Source organism: Vulpes vulpes, chromosome 10 (assembly GCF_048418805.1).
Source record: "Vulpes vulpes isolate BD-2025 chromosome 10, VulVul3, whole genome shotgun sequence".
Lineage (NCBI taxonomy): Eukaryota > Metazoa > Chordata > Mammalia > Carnivora > Canidae > Vulpes > Vulpes vulpes.
The window spans coordinates 343785-362783 of record NC_132789.1 but is presented as its reverse complement, the minus strand read 5'-3'; the positions used below and the strand labels follow the sequence as shown (position 1 = coordinate 362783).

The 18999-nt window shown below is 49.0% G+C and overlaps 2 protein-coding genes across 6 annotated transcripts in view; both read right to left on the bottom strand.

Moving 5' to 3' along the window:
• The window catches only part of GOLGA3 (golgin A3), a 41863-nt gene extending 38496 nt beyond the window's left edge, over window positions 1-3367 (bottom strand). The window contains exon 1 of one of the 3 annotated variants that reach the window (XM_072722521.1): window positions 3016-3367. The gene's annotated coding sequence lies outside the window, so the exon portion shown is untranslated. Of the gene's footprint in view, window positions 1-2461; window positions 2934-3015 lie in introns of those variants that run through there. The other 2 variants (XM_072722520.1, XM_025988239.2) reach the window with 2 other exon arrangements.
• Window positions 3368-11306: 7939 nt separating this feature from the next.
• Window positions 11307-18999, bottom strand: part of CHFR (checkpoint with forkhead and ring finger domains) — a 30293-nt gene continuing 22600 nt past the window's right edge. For all 3 annotated transcript variants that reach the window (XM_072722516.1, XM_072722518.1, XM_072722517.1), the window contains 5 exons: window positions 18653-18723; window positions 17602-17689; window positions 14922-15029; window positions 13551-13623; window positions 11307-12477 (listed from right to left, as the gene is read on the bottom strand). In XM_072722516.1, coding sequence (XP_072578617.1) covers window positions 12435-12477; window positions 13551-13623; window positions 14922-15029; window positions 17602-17689; window positions 18653-18723 — 383 coding nt within the window. In that variant the 3' untranslated portion in view covers window positions 11307-12434. The remainder of the gene's footprint in view (window positions 12478-13550; window positions 13624-14921; window positions 15030-17601; window positions 17690-18652; window positions 18724-18999) is intronic.

Genomic DNA, 18999 nt, shown 5'->3' with positions numbered 1-18999 from the left:
AAAGAGAGAAAGAGAAAATGTGCACATTTTGCTTTCAAATGTCTTGTGGAGGCAAGGATGAAGATGTGTAGATCACCTTTCCCCGTGATGCCTGAAAGGGTAACAATGGCAAATGAGCATTTTTCAGGCAGAAGTTGGTCCCTCTGCCATGGATGCCTCTTCCCCCTTGACCACCAGGCAAATTCCCAAGGATTCGTCCATGTCCACCATTCAGCACTGCTCTCAAGTCTCTCCTGGCCCTCTGGTAGAGTGCCTACCTAGCTCACTTGCTTCTGCCATCGAGCTAACCCCTCTGTGCACACCATACTGCGAATGTGTGTGCGCCCATCTCCTCCAACATGCTGCAAGAAGCCAGAAGCAGAAACCACCGCTCCAAGTCTGCCCTGCTCCTCAAACATCCCCTGCTCTGAGCGATGCTCAACTCAGACTACTAACTTCAAGCTTTGGCTCTGCCAAGTTCCACCCCTTAGTAATCAAGCTAATGGTTCAACAACAAAACAGTGTTTGCCTCCTGAACATCAAAACTGCCTTTTCAAATACAGGAAAACTAACTATTCCTACCAAAAAAACTTGGAAGCTATGGTTCCACTGAGACAAAGAAAGCCCCTGGGAGTTATAAACCTGCAGACCAGTAACAGCCACATCCCAAACGAGCAGTGTCACCTGGGTAAGAAGGAAGAGCAGGGCAGCCAGACAGACTTCACTCCCATCCTAGAGACAGGACACACCAAACAGATGCAGGAAGGCAAAGGGACCAACTTCTGCTCAGGAGAACCGGCCACCAAGGCAAGCAGTGACCACAACACTGCACCCTGACGCTGTCCAGGAAAGAGAAACTGTGGCTGACACGCTCCACCTCCACCAAACAGGCCACCTGAGCCCGATGCTGTCACATACTCCACTCATTTAGTTCCCTTCATTTGAATTTCTTAATACTCAAGAAACCTGACTCCCAAGAGGTCCTACTGGCTTCAGAGTTGGATGCAGCAGCCCTCCACAACATGAGACCCTGGCACTCAGAGTTGAGTCCTGTTCATGGGCGGCTCCTCCTGAAGCCGGACAACAGACAGAACTCCCTGGCTGCCCAGAGCAGCCTCTGCTGAGGTGGCATTTCCCTGAAGGCAAGAAGCTGCCATTCTCTATGCTCAGTCTCAGGTAAATTTTACTTAGCATCATGTCTCAGTTGTCAAGGTCTCATTCCCTCACTGCTGACAAAACAGGGCAAGAAGGGTCAGACAGCGGGGAGAGCAGCACAAGGAAGCTGTTATTAGTAATGTGCATTCCAGTTCGAGATTTAAAGACAAATTAAAGTATCAGTGTGATCACAGTACTATTTTGGACCACCTGCATTCTGCTGTGCTCCTGGAGGGAAAAGACAGAAGAATGACGCCACCACGTATAAAGTGTTCCAAACTCAGAATTCACGCCATCTGACATGGAGGGACGTCACAGCCAGAACACGGTCTTGGGCATGTGTGTGTGACTTCTGGCTTCCCCCTAGAGCAGATCGTATGAGTTCCAGATTCATATCATGGCTCCAGGCACTGCGCCTTGCATAAGTTTCCACTGGCAATGACAAATAGCATGGCCAGAGAGAAAACAGGATTTCCTTAAGAAAATAACATCTAACTGAGGCCATACCAGTGACCACAGGTAAACAGCGACAGTGTGCAAAGGCTCTGTACAGCAGTGTTCTGTAAAGGGTGGGCTCCAGGGCCAGTCCTGACTCCTGCACCCTCAGCTATGAGGTCCAGGCAGATTTCTTAACCCCTCGTAGCTGACTTCCTCATCACCAAGATGAGAAACAATAAAAATCATGCCAAGATTAAGTGGATTAACACAGCACAGGTCTGTCCCATGTCCTCAACAGATGGTCACTGTTATGATGAGTGTTGTTTTCCCTTCAACCGCTGCTTGTCAACTTTGACGAGTGAAGCCAGGTCAAGACATTCTCACTTAGGAAAGGGTGCTGCTCAAGGCACCCGGCCAAGGGATCCCTGGGTGTCGCAGCGGTTTGGCGCCTGCCTTTGGCCCAGGGCGCGATCCTGGAGACCCGGGATCGAATCCCACATCAGGCTCCCGGTGCATGGAGCCTGCTTCTCCCTCCGCCTGTGTCTCTGCCTCTCTCTCTCTCTCTCTCTCACATAAATAAATAAAATAAAAATAAATTAAAAAAAAAAGAAGGCACCCGGCCAAAACGAAATGAAATAAAAGCAAACCAAAAAGGCTACTTCTGAATTTCAGTAATGTTGGATGAGTTTTATTTCCTTTTCTTGGCATTCAAGGTATGTTCACTGAAAGCTCTCGCTCCGGTAAAAGGCTGGCAACGTTAAGGGAACTTAAAAAAAAAATTTTTTTTAATGCGTGAGTCACCTGTGAATGGCAGGCCACGTCCCAGCGGTTTTCAATCACTCGGACACTAAAACTCAAGCCTCTTACAATGGACTGGGAAGCTGCCTACCGTCTGGCTCCTCCCCGCGCTGCACCTGTCGAGCCCCACCATCATCCTGCCTTTGCGAAATGCTCCTGACAAACTTCTTTCCGAAGTCCAGCCTCGTTCCTCGCCCTCGAGGCCACCGCCCTGCCGCGCAACCGGCCCGAGACACTCTTGCCCCAGACACTCCTGCCGGCGGGAGGGCTCGGGGGGCAGGCCCCGCACCGCGACGCGCTGCCCGAGGCCAGGCTGTGCACCTGCTCTGCCCGGGCCCCCCGACACCGGGTCACGGTCGTCACCCCGGCGGAGCTTCTGCGACAGGACACGTCCTCCCGCCGCGCACACGGCGCTCCGGGCTGCCAGCCCCGCCGACAACGCCGCAGGCCGGTTCCAGGCCCCGCGTCAACCAACGGCGAGCGGCTGCACCGACACCGGGCGGAGCCCTCCGCGCCCGCCCGGCCCACGGCGCCCGGCCTCAGCCTCGACCGCGCCGCGGCTCTCCGCCCCCAGGCCCCGCCCCCGGCGGCCCCGCGCCCTCCCAGGCCAGAGCACCCGCCGGGGCACCCGCCCGCGACCCTCACCCGGGTGCTGCGGCAGCTTCGGCGGCCGCGCTGCTCCGGCGGAGACGTGGCCGCGCGAGGGGCGGGGCGCGGGGCGCGGGGCGGTGACGAGCTAGAACCGTCCGGAAACAACCCGAGCGCGCCGCCTCCGTTCCGGAGGACGGACGTCCTCTCCTGCCTGCGGACGGCGCCCTCAGGCCGGGCAGCCCCGACCGACGCGTGGCATTCGGGCGCCCACTCACAGCTGGCGCGAGACAGATTCCCGGACGTGCGCGGGTATCCACGGGCGGAAGCGCAACTTCTGGCCCCGCCGGATCTACTCTGGCAGGAAGCTAGAGGAGCGGACTTCCGGCGGAAGTGGCGTGGCTAGGGCGCGGAGCTCCGCCCCGCCCCGCCCCCTGTCAGGCTGTGGGCGTGGCCGCGTCGGCCCGGCCCCTTTGGGGGCGTGGCCAGGTGGTGCCTGCGGAAGGCGGGGGCTGGGGGCGCGCGGCGGGGGTTACGGGGCTGGTCCCTGCGGACCCCCAGACCCGCCTCCTGGCCTCTTCTCATTCCTGTTTCAGGTGCCAAAGCAAGGGCGACGCCCCCCGTGGGGCCACAGCACTGTCCTACCTTTTCAGACAACAAAACGTCGTTGGCCCGGGCCCGGGGGCAGTGAAGGCTTGTTCTTTGTTGTCTTTATGGATATCAGCTTTTTCAGGGCCGTTTAATGAAAAACGGACCTCTCTCCACTCACTTGCTTTTGCACACTTGTCCACAGTTGGATGCCCCTGGGGGTGTTTCTGGGTCCCCTGTGGCCTGTCACTGTCTACACCGCTGCCCACACCCCTCGGTCTACACTGCTCTGTATACACCGCCCTGCCTACACTACAGCCTCCCACAGGGCGGTGGTGCAGCAAGCCCTGCCACCGGGTAGGCTGCTTCTCTCACTTTGCTCGTTTTCAGGATTTTTCCAGGTATTTACGGAACCATGCATACAAATTTTGGAATAAACTTGTCTGTGTCTATAAAAATCCTGAGCTTTTGATAGAATTGCATTGAAATCAGAGATCAATTTGGGGAGAATTGACATCTTTACTATGTTAAGGCTTTCAGTCAGTGAACACGGTGTGTTTCTCCATTTAGGTCTTCTCTGACTTCTTTAAACATTGCATAATTTTGATCATACAGATCCTGTACATGTTAAGTTTATACTGAAGTATTTAATTTTCTTTGCAGTAGTTGTAAATGGTTTTGTGGGGACGCCTGGGTGGCTCAGGGGTTGAGCGTCTGCCTTTGGCCCAGGGCATGATCCTGGAGTCCCGGGATCAAGTTCCACATCCAGCTCCGTGCATGGAGCCTACTTCTCCCTCTGCCTGTGTCTGTGCCTCTCTGTGTCTCTCATGAATAAATAAATAGAATCTTAAAAAAAAAAAAAAAAGTAAATGGTATTGTGTGTGTGTGTGCGTGTGTGTGTGTGTTTTAAGATTTTATTTATTGGAGAGAAAGAGACAGAGATAGCAAGAGAGCTGGAGCAGGGAGGAGAAGGAGAAGCAGGGACACCTCCCACACCTAACCCAGGATCCTGACCTGAGCTGAAGGCAAATGCTCAATCCACTGCCACCCAGGTATCCTGGTATTGTGTTTTAAAGTATGGTTTCCACACTTAATTGTTAGTATATAGAAATGTGATTAAATGCTGTGTGTTGACCTTGTATCCTGAGAACTTGCTGAACTCACCTATTTTAGGTTTTTCCTTATAAATTTCTCAAAATCTTCTACATAGACCATCATGGCATCTGTAAATGGAATTTTTTTTAAGATTTTATTTATTTATTCATGAGAGACACACACAGAGAGAAAGGCAGAGACACAGGCAGAGGGAGAAGCAGGCTCCATGCAGGGAGCCCGACACAGGACTCAACCCCCGGTCTCCAAGATCACACCCTAGGCCAAAGACGGCGCTATACTGCTGGGCCACCAGGGCTGCCCTGCAAATGGAAATTTTAACTCAAAATGATGATGGACATAAGTGCAGAAATGTGCAAAACTATGAAACTTTTACAAGAAAACAGAGGAAAAATCTCAAGCCTGAGAGGGCTTGGTGAAGTGTTTTGGGACACGATTCTACAAAAGAACAAAATTAATAAATTGGACTTCACCAAAATTAAAAGCATTTGTTTTGAGAAAGATTCCACTAAAATGATGAAAAGACAAGCTACACATAGTTAGAAAATATTTGCAAACCATATATTACATAAAGGACTGGTACCTATGATATATTATGAACTCCCAAAAGTTAAAAAGAAAAAATGCAGTTAGAAGATAGGCCAATATAAGAGGCAATTAACTGAAAAGAATGTTCAGACAGCAAACAAGCTTGTGAAAATGTTCAACATCACTAGCCGTTATAAAAAAGAAAATTAAGACCACCTCAAGATCTTACTACACACATCTATCAGAGTAGCTAAAATAAATAGTACCAATAGCAAACGCTGGCAATTATGTGGATAAACTAGATTTTTCATACATAACTGTGGGGCTATCAAATGGTATAGCCACTCTGTAATGTAGTTTGGCAATTTCTTTAAATTAAACATATATTTAGGGATCCCTGGGTGGCGCAGTGGTTTGGCGCCTGCCTTTGGCCCAGGGCGCGATCCTGGAGACCCGGGATCGAATCCCACATCAGGCTCCCGGTGCATGGAGCCTGCTTCTCCCTCCGCCTGTGTCTCTGCCTCTCTCTCTCTCTGTGACTATCATAAATAAATTAAAAAAAAATTAAAAAAAAAATAAATTAAACATATATTTGATTGTATGACCCAGCAACAGCACTCCTGGATATTTATCTCAGAGAAATGAAACTTAGATCCACACGAAAACCTGGGCACTGTTGTTTACCATACTTTTTTTTTGTAATAGCTCAAAACTGGAAACAACCAAAATCAGACCAAGCTCGCAATGCACAAATGGTTAAACTGTGGAGCATCCACATCACTGGACTCTCTTCAGCAATAACAAAGGGTATTGTAACAACTTAGGCTATCTCCAAGGCATTATGCTAAGGGAAAATATCTCAAAGGAACTATACTGTATTACATGCTTTCATTTACATAATATTTGTGGAACAATATGATGACAGAGATGGAAAACAGATTAGTGGTTGCTAAGGAATGCTGGGTGTGGGATGGCTCAAGCAGAGCAGGAGACAGGTCTCTGCGACAGGTCTCTGCATCCTGAACTTTGGACACTAGCGTGTTTCCTGGTTTTGAGCTTATACTACAGCTGTGCAAGGTGCAATCTGTATGGGAAGCTGGAGAAACAAATTACGGGTAAAATGTGACAGACAACACTAAATGAAACACATATGAGCCGATATATCAATGACATATCCATGCAGGGAAAAATGCTAATTAAGTAAAAATGTTGTTATTAAAGGTCTTATTAAAAAAAATAAATAAAGGTCTTATTTACATACAATATAGCTTACCCATTCTATGTGTACGATTCAATTTTTTAGGTAAATTTACAGTTTATATTTACTACATTTTAGTAAATAAAGCTGGATTTAGTAAATAAAGCTGGATTTACTGCATTGCAGTTAGAAAACATTTCCATAACCCCCAAAGGATCCCTCTTGTTCGTATGCATGCAGTCCCCCCAACACCCCTTCCCCTGACAACCACTAACTACTGTCCCTCTCCATGGATCGGACTACTCTGGATGTTTCATAAAAAGAATCACACAGGGGATCCCTGGGTGGCTCAGTGATTTGGTGCCTGCCTTTGGTCCAGGGCGCGATCCTGGAGTCCCAGGATTGAGTCCCAAGTCAGGCTCGCGGCATGGAGCCTGCTTCTCCCTCTGCCTGTGTCTCTGCCTCTCTCTCTCTCCCTCTCTCTCTCTCTCTCTCTCTCTCTCTATATATATATATATATATATATATATATCAAGAATAAATAAAATCTTTAAAAAAAATCACACAATACATGATATTTTGTGACTGCCTTCTCTCTTACTCAGCATTAGGTTGTGAGAGCCATTCATTTTTAGCATGTATCAGAACTTTGTTCCTGTCTACAAATGAATAATATTGCACTGTCTGGATACACCGTGTTCTGCTATCCATGCAACTGTTGGTGGACACGCTGCAGTGCCTTGAAGTGCTGGTCAGTGCTAAGTGTAGGGTTAGCTGGGGAGCAGGAGATGGCACCCCTGCTCCAGTCCAGCTTCATGTGGGAAAGATCAGCCTTTCAGGGCATAATTCATGTGAAGGAAACTGTGTCAGTAGGAGGGCCTGACACTTCTATCAGGCTATCATGCATTCATTCAATCACTATTAATTGTAGCCTACCATACCCCAAGTCTTAGACCCTGTATACAATCCCTGCTGGTGCTTACAACCTACCAGAGAACCAGACAGCAAACAGACACAAAAGACAGGAAGTGAGGAATTCAGAAAAAGGCAGCATGAAGAAACAGACATGCTGCTATATTAGATAGTGTTCAGGGAGGCCCTCAGATGAGTTTGAATAGACATGAGAATAAAGCAGGGACATGTGCAGGTCACTGTGGGAACAGTGTCTTAGATGAGGGAACAGCAAGGAGAGCCACATGTTTAAAGATTTCTTTCTTTTTTTAAGATTTTATTTATTTATTCATGAGACACACACACACAGAGAGAGAGAGAGAGAGAGAGAGAGAGAGGCAGAGACACAGGCAGAGGTAGAAGCAGGCTCCATGCAGGGAGCCTGACTTGGGACTCAATCCTGGGACTCCCTGGGTTGAAAGCAGGCGCCAAACCTCTGAGCCACCTAGGGATCCCCTGTTTAAAGATTTCTTTGAGGAAGTCATAGTTGAGCTAAACTTGCATAACAAAAAGGCAGGCATGTAAGGGTCTGGGCACTAGGTTTACTAGGAAAGGAATCAGCACATTCGGAGTGAGAGGGGGTCTGCAATGAGGGGCCAAGCTGCACAGGGTCTGCCAGATGGGTGGGAAACCACTGATGAGTTTCAAGCTCATCATTTTCAGGAGACAAAAAATATTTTTAAAAATGAGCTCGCGCATGAGGCTTAACAGGGAGGCAGTAAGGGGCAGTTTTTCCCCTGTGCGTCAGGGAAGACCCCATCAGTGATGCCTACACCAAGTCTGCATTCATCCTCACACTCAACACCGGCCAACAGCTCCGCCATCACTAGATGTTTGCCCAAGTCAGATGTTTGGGCCAAGTGTAGAACAGTGAACAAGGCAGGAAGATTCCTGCTCTGGATCTTTGAAGGGGGAGACAAACAGCAGTAAGCACGTTTACTCTCCAACAATAACAGCCAGGAAGAAAACCAAACAGGCAAATGCTAGAACGACTGCTTGGAGGGTGGCAGGAGGTGGAGGGTCCAGGGAGGCCCATCTGGGGAGCCATGTCACAGGAAGATGTGACCTCCTGGTGCTCTGCAGGGTCCAGAGGTGGGAGGGGCCCTGCAGGTGGCCTGGGCTGAAGGGGTGATTTTCCAGGAAGGGGCAGGGCCACTGTCCTGTTATTCTTTGCTATGCAACGAGCCACCCCAAAACATGGTGGCTTCAAACTATATAGGTTTTCACAGTTGCATTGTTCAGGTGCAGTCATGTACTGAAAAAGTATAACAAACTTCTTGGGATGCCTGGGTGGCTCAGTGGTTGAGCATCTGCTTTTGGCTCAGGGCATGATCCAGAGTGCCAGGATCAAGTCCCACATTGGGCTCCCTGCGTGGAGTCTGCTTCTACCTCTGCCTGTGTCTCTGCCTCTGTCTCTCATGAATAAATTAAATCTTAAAAAAAAAAATTTTTTTTTCTTTCCAGGATAAACAAAAACAAAACCAGATGACCCTGATTTGTAGCATTTGCCAGTTTCCGTGGTATGAATCCTCTCTGAGCAGGGCCAACCTACCAATTTGCAGTCCACAAACAGGCAAGTGGACAGGGGTGTGCACCATCCTGGAGAACTGACATGCAGACTTATCAATGCAAATACCCACGGGAGCACACGTGATGGCTGCAGATGGAGTGAATTCATTAGGAGGGGATGAGTCCTGAGTGCTTATGACCTCTGTTTTTTTTTATTTTATTTTTTTTAATTTATGATAGTCACAGAGAGAGAGAGAGAGAGAGGCAGAGACACAGGCAGAGGGAGAAGCAGGCTCCATACACCGGGAGCCCGACGTGGGATTCGATCCCGGGTCTCCAGGATCGTGCCCTGGGCCAAAGGCAGGCGCCAAACCGCTGCGCCACCCAGGGATCCCATGACCTTTGTTTTTAACATGACTTATGAATTCCAAATGTTTATGATTTTTAAATGGCTACCTTTAAGGTACTGGGTCACGACATTCCTCAGACCAGGACAATGGTCTCCTGGGAGCTGGCAAGACAGCTCTTCTGTGGGTCACCAGGGCTCAGCTGGCCAATCTTTAGAACCGAGTCTCTCTCTCAGGATCCTCTGAAAAGCCATGACAGCAGCTGAAAGCAGAAAGGATTGCACATCGCCTGCTCTGCTGCATTCACTTTTGCCAATGTCCCAAGAGACAGGATGGCATCAGAGAGGGCTGACTAGGAGCACTCCCATGTGCATCAAGGTCCTTGGGATTAATTCTGCAGGGAGCTGTGAATCTCAAAAGTGTGTCTGGGCTCCTCCGTGTCCCCACCCCACCCCACACACGCTGGCAAGCCCAAGGGGAGTAACTGAGACCGGGCATTACCTCTGGGCCACTGCCAGCAGTTCCCATTAGAGTCAGGCCTCACTCAGCAGGCTGAGGTCGGACAGGCTGTCTGACCCTTCTGGGCTCAAGCCCCACAGCTACTGACCCGCAGCTGGTCTGCTTTCCTGGGGAGTCCTACTGACAACCCCTGACACTTCTCTTCCCCTGGCCTGAGGCTGCCCCACCTGCCTGTGGAGTGCTGCCGGCCCAGGAGGCTGTGGTCTGGCCTACTAGTGATTAGGTCAGGAATGGGTTTCCATTTGAACCAGTGGGGAAGTTCACTTGCTTTTGGGCATTCAGTTTCCTGCATCCAGCCACACGTGAAGCCAGGTCTACACTGGACTTTCTAACTGCACTCAGCCTGCCACTCATTTTTTCTCTCAGCCTGAGGTTGGCTTCCTGCTGCTGGTATCCACCAGACATCCTGATTCAGAGCCGGGCTCCTCTGGGCCTCCTCTCTGCAGGCGGCAGGATGACCCTCTCAACTTCTCTCCCGGTTTGCTTGCTTCCCTGGGGCAGAATCCACTAACAGCGCTCTGCTCTCACATGTGAGCCTGCGCTGACATGAGCTGCTGGATTCTGGCTGTGCCCAGGAAGGCCTCCACAGCATCAGTGGCTTCCCTCATTGCTCAGACCTGCGGGCCAGGAAGGACTAGTGTGCAGCCCCTTCGATGGTGCACCGCAGGTGGGGGTGTGGGCAGGGCTGGCCCCTCTTCTCGTGGGGACACAAGTCTGGGGACGGGCTGGGTGAGGCTGTGGAAGGAGGGGACAGGGAGCAAGCAGCAGAGAGCCAGTGGGGCCTGCTCCAGGCTTGGCCCAAGCACCTGTAGACCAGCACAGTCTTGAGGTGGCCACTCACACCTAGGCAGCCTGTGCCACCTAGACACACACACACACACCCCCACGGGGATCCAGCCCAAATGTGGGCTGGCTACTAGGTGGGGTGGGAGGGTGTTGCCGAATAGGAACTGATAAAAACATGAGTGCACATCCACCCAGGTCTGTAAAATAGCCCAGAGAACAGCTGCCCTGGCCCCAAGGCTCCATCTATGAGCGAGAGCAGATAAGCTCTGTTCTGACCCCGAGCACTTATTAGGAAAAGGGAGGTCCAGGGGTTGGCCCACAGAGTCGGCCCTGCCCTATGTAACCCGCAGGCTAAAGGGACCTGTGTCCTATCCTTCACAGAAGGAGCCAGTGCAGCCCAAGTGAAGTCCCACGTTCTGTTTAAACCCAGGCTTAAAGAGCTGGCACATCCCTCAGAAGCCACACTTTTGTTTTTACTCTTTCAAAAGAGAAGGGAGTGATGACGTGAAGGGCAGGCCTCACTCCTGCACAGGCTAAGCCCAGGGCAGAGACATGAAGCCACAGCTTCCATATGCGACTGAAAGGCTGTTACTTTGGGCTGGTGGACCCACAAGATGCTGTGCCTTCCCCTCTTCCCTAGGTGCTTAGACCTAGGCCTCAAGCCCATGTCCCATGTGCTTACAGGTCCTATTCAGCCCACATGGCTCATTAGACAGACTCTCAGTGGCATTCAACCAGTAACCAGTGAGGCCTGTAGCCTGTGCACCGTGACAGCAACAAACACATTGCAGCTGACACACAGACAAATGTGTGGGAAGAGAAACAGACACGGCTTGTTTATTAGAATGCAGGGAGGAGGAGGCCTCTTCCATAAACACGGTGCTGCTTCTCAGAGTCTGTATCAAGAGCAAGACAACAGTTGAAAATCCTATTCCTGAGAAGAAGCAAAAAGTTACAATTTTGCAAACAAAAATAATAGATGATCTCAACAAAAGATAAAAAACATTTTTCTTTTTAACAAAGAACAAAACTTCAAGTATTATTCCAGATGACATGGCAAACCCAACGCAGGACAGGACTAGTGGAGGCAAAGGTCCCTCGCACTTCTGTGGAAGGAGCTGTTCCCGAGGCTGGGGCATTAGCAGGGAGGAAGTGAGGGTGGTGGGGCATGAGGGCGGCTCAGTGAGGCCTGCAGCTATGCCCACAGAATAAGAAGTAGGCACCAAAGCTTCGCTCCCTGGCAGGTGCTCCCCGTCCTCTGCCCTCCTGGGACAAGGCCACGCACTTAATGCTGGGTGTCTAGGGTTAGCGGTTCTGGACATCATTTTTTCTTTTTTAATAAACGGAAACATGTTTATTCTTTCAAATACTCTACTATCCCAATTGACTATCCCAATTTTAGTCAATTTGTAAATTATAAATTATATTACTTGTGCTACAGTTTGTGATAAATCTTACTAAAAGATAAGCACCAAACCTATTACAAAAAAGCCTAAGATGCTGTGGCTTTCCCCACAGCAGGATGCTCGGGTGCACCCTGCAGGCTGTAAACTTTTGCTCCCTTTCCCTTAAACAACAGACTTTCCTTTTTTCTCCCACAAAAGATTTCTTGGAGAGAGAGGTCTATGTTAAGCATAGTTTTGGGAGGGGACAGCAGACAGCGGTTCCTCTGCTTCAAGTGCTCCAGGCGTCCCCGAGCACATCCTCCTCAGAGGAGGGGTGCGTCGTGCTGCCCAGGGCTCCCAGGCTGCTGGGGTGGGCCTGGGAGGTCTCACTGAGAAGGTCTTGCCCCACAAGAGCCACCTGCCGGACGCAGAGACCCCCAGAACGCCCTGGGGGTGGTAAAATGCCCGTAGAATGTTTGTATCCAGTATTTTCTGAAACATGCTGTCATTAACCTCCAATATCCCCAAGCCACCTTCGTGCCTCCTAGATGCTTAGTTCTTGAACCTTGTCTGTTCACAGATATGATTGAATTTCCTGTAGGGAGAAAAGGGTGAAATTACACAAGAAGTATTCAAGTAAGTCGGTCCTGTAGTCACAAGCCGCAAGAACCTGATGAGAGGCTGACTGTGCACAAGGGGCAGCATGCAGTAGCATATTTTTAGTACCATCAAAGAAATCACCCCCAAGGCAGGCTTCTTTTTCCTTTTTAAATTTTAAAAGTCAGATATTTTAGATAATTTTCTCAGAAGAGATTCAGAGCTTCCAAACCTCCTCAGGGCCACCCTGCAGGACCGACACATTGGCCTGCTGGCTACGGCACCACCGCCTCCCTCTTTGTGAAGACAAGCACACCTTCGCTATCCGTGTGTTTTTATTAAGATGGGCTGGTTACTAGCTGTTATTTCTTTCTCTAGAACGAAATGGTCTCCTGTACACTGTCTATTGTCAAATACAAAACAAGGTTTTTCTTCCATAGAATCAGTCCTTGAGTAAAGGCCACACTCTCAGTGGCTCTGACTTGAACCACAAATGACTGGGGATCAGAATGGCCTCAAGCAGCATCTGTCACTGACTTATGTTATCACCTGGCCCACAGTCTGAAAGAGGAGGTGGACTTACACCTATGGACGACCCCACCTGGAGATCCACATCAGTAAATGAGAGTAATCAGACACCTGCTCATGGCACCAAAGACAGACCCAGGGCAGCACAGGCTGGAGGCTCAGCTCTCAGCGACCACAGCCGCAGGTTCAGAGTGCTAACCCTCTGGGGTGTCAGCAGGGAATGACAGCTGCGTTCTGCAAACACTTTAGGACGTGAGAATAGGCTTTTAAAACGAACAATAGTACTATTTCCTATGCCCCGTGACTGTATACAAATAAAATGACAGAACCACTCTATTTACAAGTAAATAATTAACTAGTTCATAAACATCCCCAAAAGCAGAGGTATCAACTCAGCCCAAGCACATAAAGAAAAAAGTCACTTTTCTGTTAGGAAAAGGGGTGTGTGTCTCTCTGTAGGGTGTCCATATGGCACCCCTTCCCCAGCCCTGAGGACCTGTGCCAACACTCGGGCCCCCGGCCATCCGAGCACATCTCACTCACATTGCATGGTGGGCCTTCACCTGAGTGCGGCAGTTGCGCCCCCAATAGCAATCAGGACGGGATGTTACAGCCACTAGGAAGAGAAAACAGGACGCGTGTAATGCACATTACGCTCACAAGCTCAGCCATCTGAATTTAAAGACTCAAAGGGAGACAGCAGCAGAAAGGCATTTTGTCACGCTTTATAACTCGTTTCCTTAGCCTGTTCATATTTCAGGAAAGGAAAAATTCCAATTAAAATTATTTAATTGGAAACCCAATTTGGAGGGAATCCCTAGGTGGCTCAGCAGTTTAGTGCCCGCCTTCGGCCCAGGCCATGATCTTGAAGTCCCCGGACTGAGTCCCACGTTGGGCTCCCAGCATGAAGCCTGCTTCTCCCTCTGCCTGTGTCTCTGCCTCTCTCTTTCTCTGTCTTTCATGAATAAATAAATAAAATCTTAAAAAAAAAAAAAAAAAGAAAGAAACCCAATTGGAGCACCTGGGGGGCTCAGTTGGCAAAGCCTCTGCCTTTGGCTTGGGTCATGATCTTGGGGTCCTGGGTATCGAGCCCCATGTCGGGCTCCCTACTCAGAGGGGAGTCCGTTTCTCCCTCTCCATCTGCCCCTTTTCCCCCCATGCTCTTTCATTATGTCTTCTCTCAAATGAATAAATAAAATCTTTAATAAAGGGTGCCTGGGTGGCTCAGTGGTTGAGCATCTGCCTTTGGCTGAGGTCATGATCCGGAGGTCCTGGGATGGAGTCCCACACTGGGCTCCCCATGGGGAGCCTGCTACTCCCTCTGCCTGTGTCTCTGCCTCTCTCTCTCTCTCATGCATAAATAAATAAAATCTTTATTTTTTTTATTTTTTAAATAAAATCTTTAAAAAAACCCACACAACTTAAGAAATAAAGACTACAACAGCTGTTTATAGGTCATTTTTATGAATCTTGTTTTGGAAGTCCACATCTTGGCAGACAGGCCCAGAGCTTGAGCTGACCCTGGGTCGAGTATGGCTGGAAATAAGCACGGCCCCTTGGGATGCCTGGGTGGCTCAGTGGTTGAGCACCTGCCTTCGGGTCAGTGCATGATCCCGGAATCCTGGGATCAAGTCCCATATCAGGCTTCCCACAGGGAGTCGCCCTCTCCTTCTGTCTGTGTCTCTGCCTCTCTCTGTGTCTCTCATGAATAAATAAATAACATCTTAAAAAAAAAAAAAAGTAAAAAAAAAAAAATAATAAGCACGGCCCCTACACAGCCTATCTCCCCAGGTTTGTGCCTGCTGAGGCAGACCCGTGCACCAAGAACACAGCAAAGGCGGAGTATCTATGATGTGAAGGAACATAGGAGCCAATCTAGGCAGAACTGAGTCGGGGGTGAGGAGGCTTCCTTACCTGGCAACTCAGAAGCGGGGATGTTCTGCCGATACTGGTAGGTCAGCTCTCGGAAGCTCCGCAGGCCACAGCAGTAACACAGCACGGTGTTCCCCGTGATTCTGTAATCTGAAAGGAAAACAGGGGATCCCTGGGTGGCGCAGCGGTTTGGCGCCTGCCTTTGGCCCAGGGCGCGATCCTGGAGACCCGGGATCGAATCCCACATCGGGCTCCCGGTGCATGGAGCCTGCTTCTCCCTCTGCCTGTGTCTCTGCCTCTCTCTCTCTCTCTCTCTCTCTCTCTCTATCATAAATAAAAATTTAAAAAAAAAAATTGAAAGGAAAACAGCTTCATGTGGGCATGCCGGTTAGCACATGGCATCACGTTTCCAGAACAGTAGAACAGCAATGCCTTTGCAAAGTAGTGGGAAACCAGAGTACCAATCCACACATGGGGCAGAGACAATGGGCCAGACATTTGAAAACAAGAATAAAACCCACTTATTTCCTCATAGCAGAATATTTCCACTTGGATAAAAATTCAAATATTTTAAAAATTAAAAAAAAAAGTACTAAGAGGAATGAATTTTTAAGATTTTATTTATTTATTCATGAGAGACACACACAGAGAAGCATAGACACAGGCAGAGGGAGAAGCAGATCCCTGTGGGGAGCCTGAAGTGGGACTCGATCCCAGAACCTCGGGATCACGACCTAAGCCGAAGGCAGATGCTCAACCGCTGAGCCACCCAGGCATCCCAAGAGGAATAAATATTATTTTTCTCTTGAGTTATTTCTAATTATGTCTCATAACAGAACATAAAGACTCCTAACTCTGGGAAACGAACTAGGGGTGGTGGAAGGGGAGGAGGGTGGGGGGTAGGGCTGAATGGGTAATGGGCACTGAGGGGGGCACTTGATGGGATGAGCACTGGGTGTTATTCTGTATGTTGGTAAACTGAACACCAATACAAAATAAATTTATTATTAAAAAAAATAATTATGTCTCATAAACCAAACAGCATGCAGGAAAGGACCTGCAAATCTGACTGCCTATAACTTAACACAATGGAAACATATCCATCAAAAGTAAAATAATAATAAGTTAGTGGAAAACACCTTTACAACACAAATGACAACCAGTTGCACCTACAAAGGTATCCTACGAACCTATATTCCCAAATCCAGAGAGCCTAACATGGGCCATGATCACAGATAAGCCGGTGAACCATGACACACAAAGATCTTATATTCTGTAAATGTTCCAACATGGAGAGACAAAAACGATACATCCAGTAGGCCTGTTCGTATTTACAAGACCTGCCAGCCAGTATGGACTTAAGAAGATACTGGTCTTCGCACCTGAGGCATGTCCTTAGGCAGGAGAGTTACTATGGCCAAGTCTCAACTGTGCATACCACTGTCCTCATTATCCTAATGGAACAATTTCCCAAACCTACCCTACTGCATGGTCACTCAGGAGCTGCAGTGCTGATTCACACAGTGGAAAGTGGAAAATCCCTTAAATATCCCATTTTGAACTGGATAAAAAAAAACATTATAATACTATGTAATAAAAATCAAGGAACAGATCTTCATTGACACAGAAAAGATCCAAGATATACTGCTGAACAAACAGCAGGCCATAACACGGCACACGTGGTAGGGTTTCATTGATGAGGACGGTGTGCATACATGGGCAGGTACACAGGGTAAGCATCACCACTGGGTACTCAGGTGGAGGGACTGCCAGTCATTTTCACTTTATCCTTTGTACCTCTGTCATTCACACATCTTTGTGAGCCATGTCAGCTTTACAGACACATTAAAAAGCTCATGGAGTTCAGGCTCTGATGATAGGTCTGGGCAGTCCCAGGGCCACTGCAGCAGATAACACCCGAGACACTTGTGAGAACGTGTCCATAAGACAGCAACTGCTTAGAACAATTCCCAGTGACTTCTAAAGTCTTTCACGATAATGTATGTTTTAGGGAAAAAAAAAAAAAAGTCATTTGGGGCACCTGGGTGGCCCCGTGGTTGAACATTTGACTCTAGATTTTGGTTCAGGTCATGATCTCAGGGTTGTGGGATGGAGCCCCACATTGGGCTCTATCATCATTGGGGAGTCTGCTGGAGATCTCTTCCTTCCTCCCTCTCCCTCCCTCTGTACTCCTCCCCGAACACACATGTGCTCCTTCCCTCCCTCTCTCAAATAAATAAATAAAATCTTTAAAAAACAAAAAGGCATCTGCTAAATTTTCTGCAGCTCCCTCCCTCAGTGACAAATCACATTTCACAATGTGATACAGGATACCCTGAGAGGCAGGGCAAGCCTGCACTAAGTCACCAACACAGCAAGTGAGAAGCCAATGAGGACCCTGAGTGCTTGGGAACAACCAGTCTCAGAATCTCCATGCAGCGCCAACAGATGGTGGAGTCTGGGTCTCTTCTGTTGTGCCCCTCCTTCCCCCATGGCAGAAAAGATACTGGAATGGATCATGTGGGCTCAACTAACTTTTAAAAAAAACCCAAAAGTACTAGCACTTTCTGTCTGCCTCTGTCAGGCTGCGCAGGGGGGAAGGCTGTGCCTGTGGAAGGCAGCTGGGCAAGAGCAGCCCAGTTCCGCCTGGCAGGTTCTACTGCTTCACAGGAGGCCAAGGCATCACCTCTAGAGAGAAGAAAGCAAGTGCAATGATGCTTACCAGATAGTAAAAACGCTCCCCTCTGCAAAGCCACCAGACTTTCTGTCAACATATTTTTCCACGTCAAACCCCTGGTTGCCAGATAATTCTGTGATTAGGAAGAAGGGAAATCTTAGATACTAGTTTGGAAAAAAAAACACTAAAATGACAAGAAGGCAAACGTTTCATAAAAGGTCCTTGAAATGGGTAACACCACAGCATAAGTAAGTTAAACATAGCAGCTAAAGGGAGTGCTGTACGCAGTTGTAGGGCTCTGCTTCCAAGATCATAGGACACCTGAGACAGCCCAAGGACTAGGATGCCCAGGACTGACAACATGCTCACCATCTAGTTCACAAGGGTCCTCGTCTGAGACACTGTTCAGAACCTCAAAAGGAAAGCTAGCTTCAGATATTTGAACATGTGAGTTACCACGTTCTCTCTAAAACTCTGCAAAGACATTCCTTGCACAGGAGTGGTGAGACACCCAACCTTGGCCAGAGCAGACCTTGGGCAGCAACAGATCCACAATCACAGAAGGAAGCTGTTTCTGGATCTACATGCTGCCCTCCGGAAACACAGAGTTCTTGGTTCCTCCTGTGAGCATCTATGGAACATCTAACCAGACTGGCTCGTCATGCCGGCGAGAAGGCCCATGGTCTCGCTTGTGCAACAACACGGCACATAAATGGGATAAAGGCATGACACTTGGCCAGGGACGGATGTGCACATTAAACATTGAAATTCTAAGAGCCAGGTCAGCTTCCTAAAACATGGAAAGGAGCATGTCAGAAAGGAGGAAGCCAAAGGCCCTGGTTCCACCAAATGGCCACCCCACTCCCCACCCAGACCCAGGAACTCTCTGGTTGGGGCAAGCAGGCACTGGCACCAAGTCCTACAGATTCATGACATGATGGACATGAAGGAAACCCCTCCACTGGGGAAGATGGGAAAACACAGCAAAGCACCAATGTGGTGCACTAATAAGTTGGCAGTCCTAGAAATAGCCATTAGAACTCTGGAAATCCTTGGGTCCTCTATGGGTCCCACACCTGTTTGGGAGCTCCATTACCTTCAGGACGTCTGACTCGTAGTGGTTGTTGCTCAGAACCCCGTCCAGACACCTGTCGCCCAGGTCTAGCTCTGCCAAATGGAAGGAAACAAAGTCATATGTCTTACAGAAAGCATCATCACTGACGCTAACATAAATACATTTTCTTTCTTACAGAGTCTAGAAAGAACAAAAAGTTCCCGTTTAAAATGAGAACAGGGGACGCCTGGGTGGCTCAGCGGTTGAGCATGCCTTTGGCTCAGGGCATGATCCCGGAATCCCGGGATTGAGTCCCACATTGGGCTTCCTGCAGGGAGCCTCCTTCTTCCTCTGCCTATGTCTCTGCCTCTCTCTGTCTCTCTCGTGAA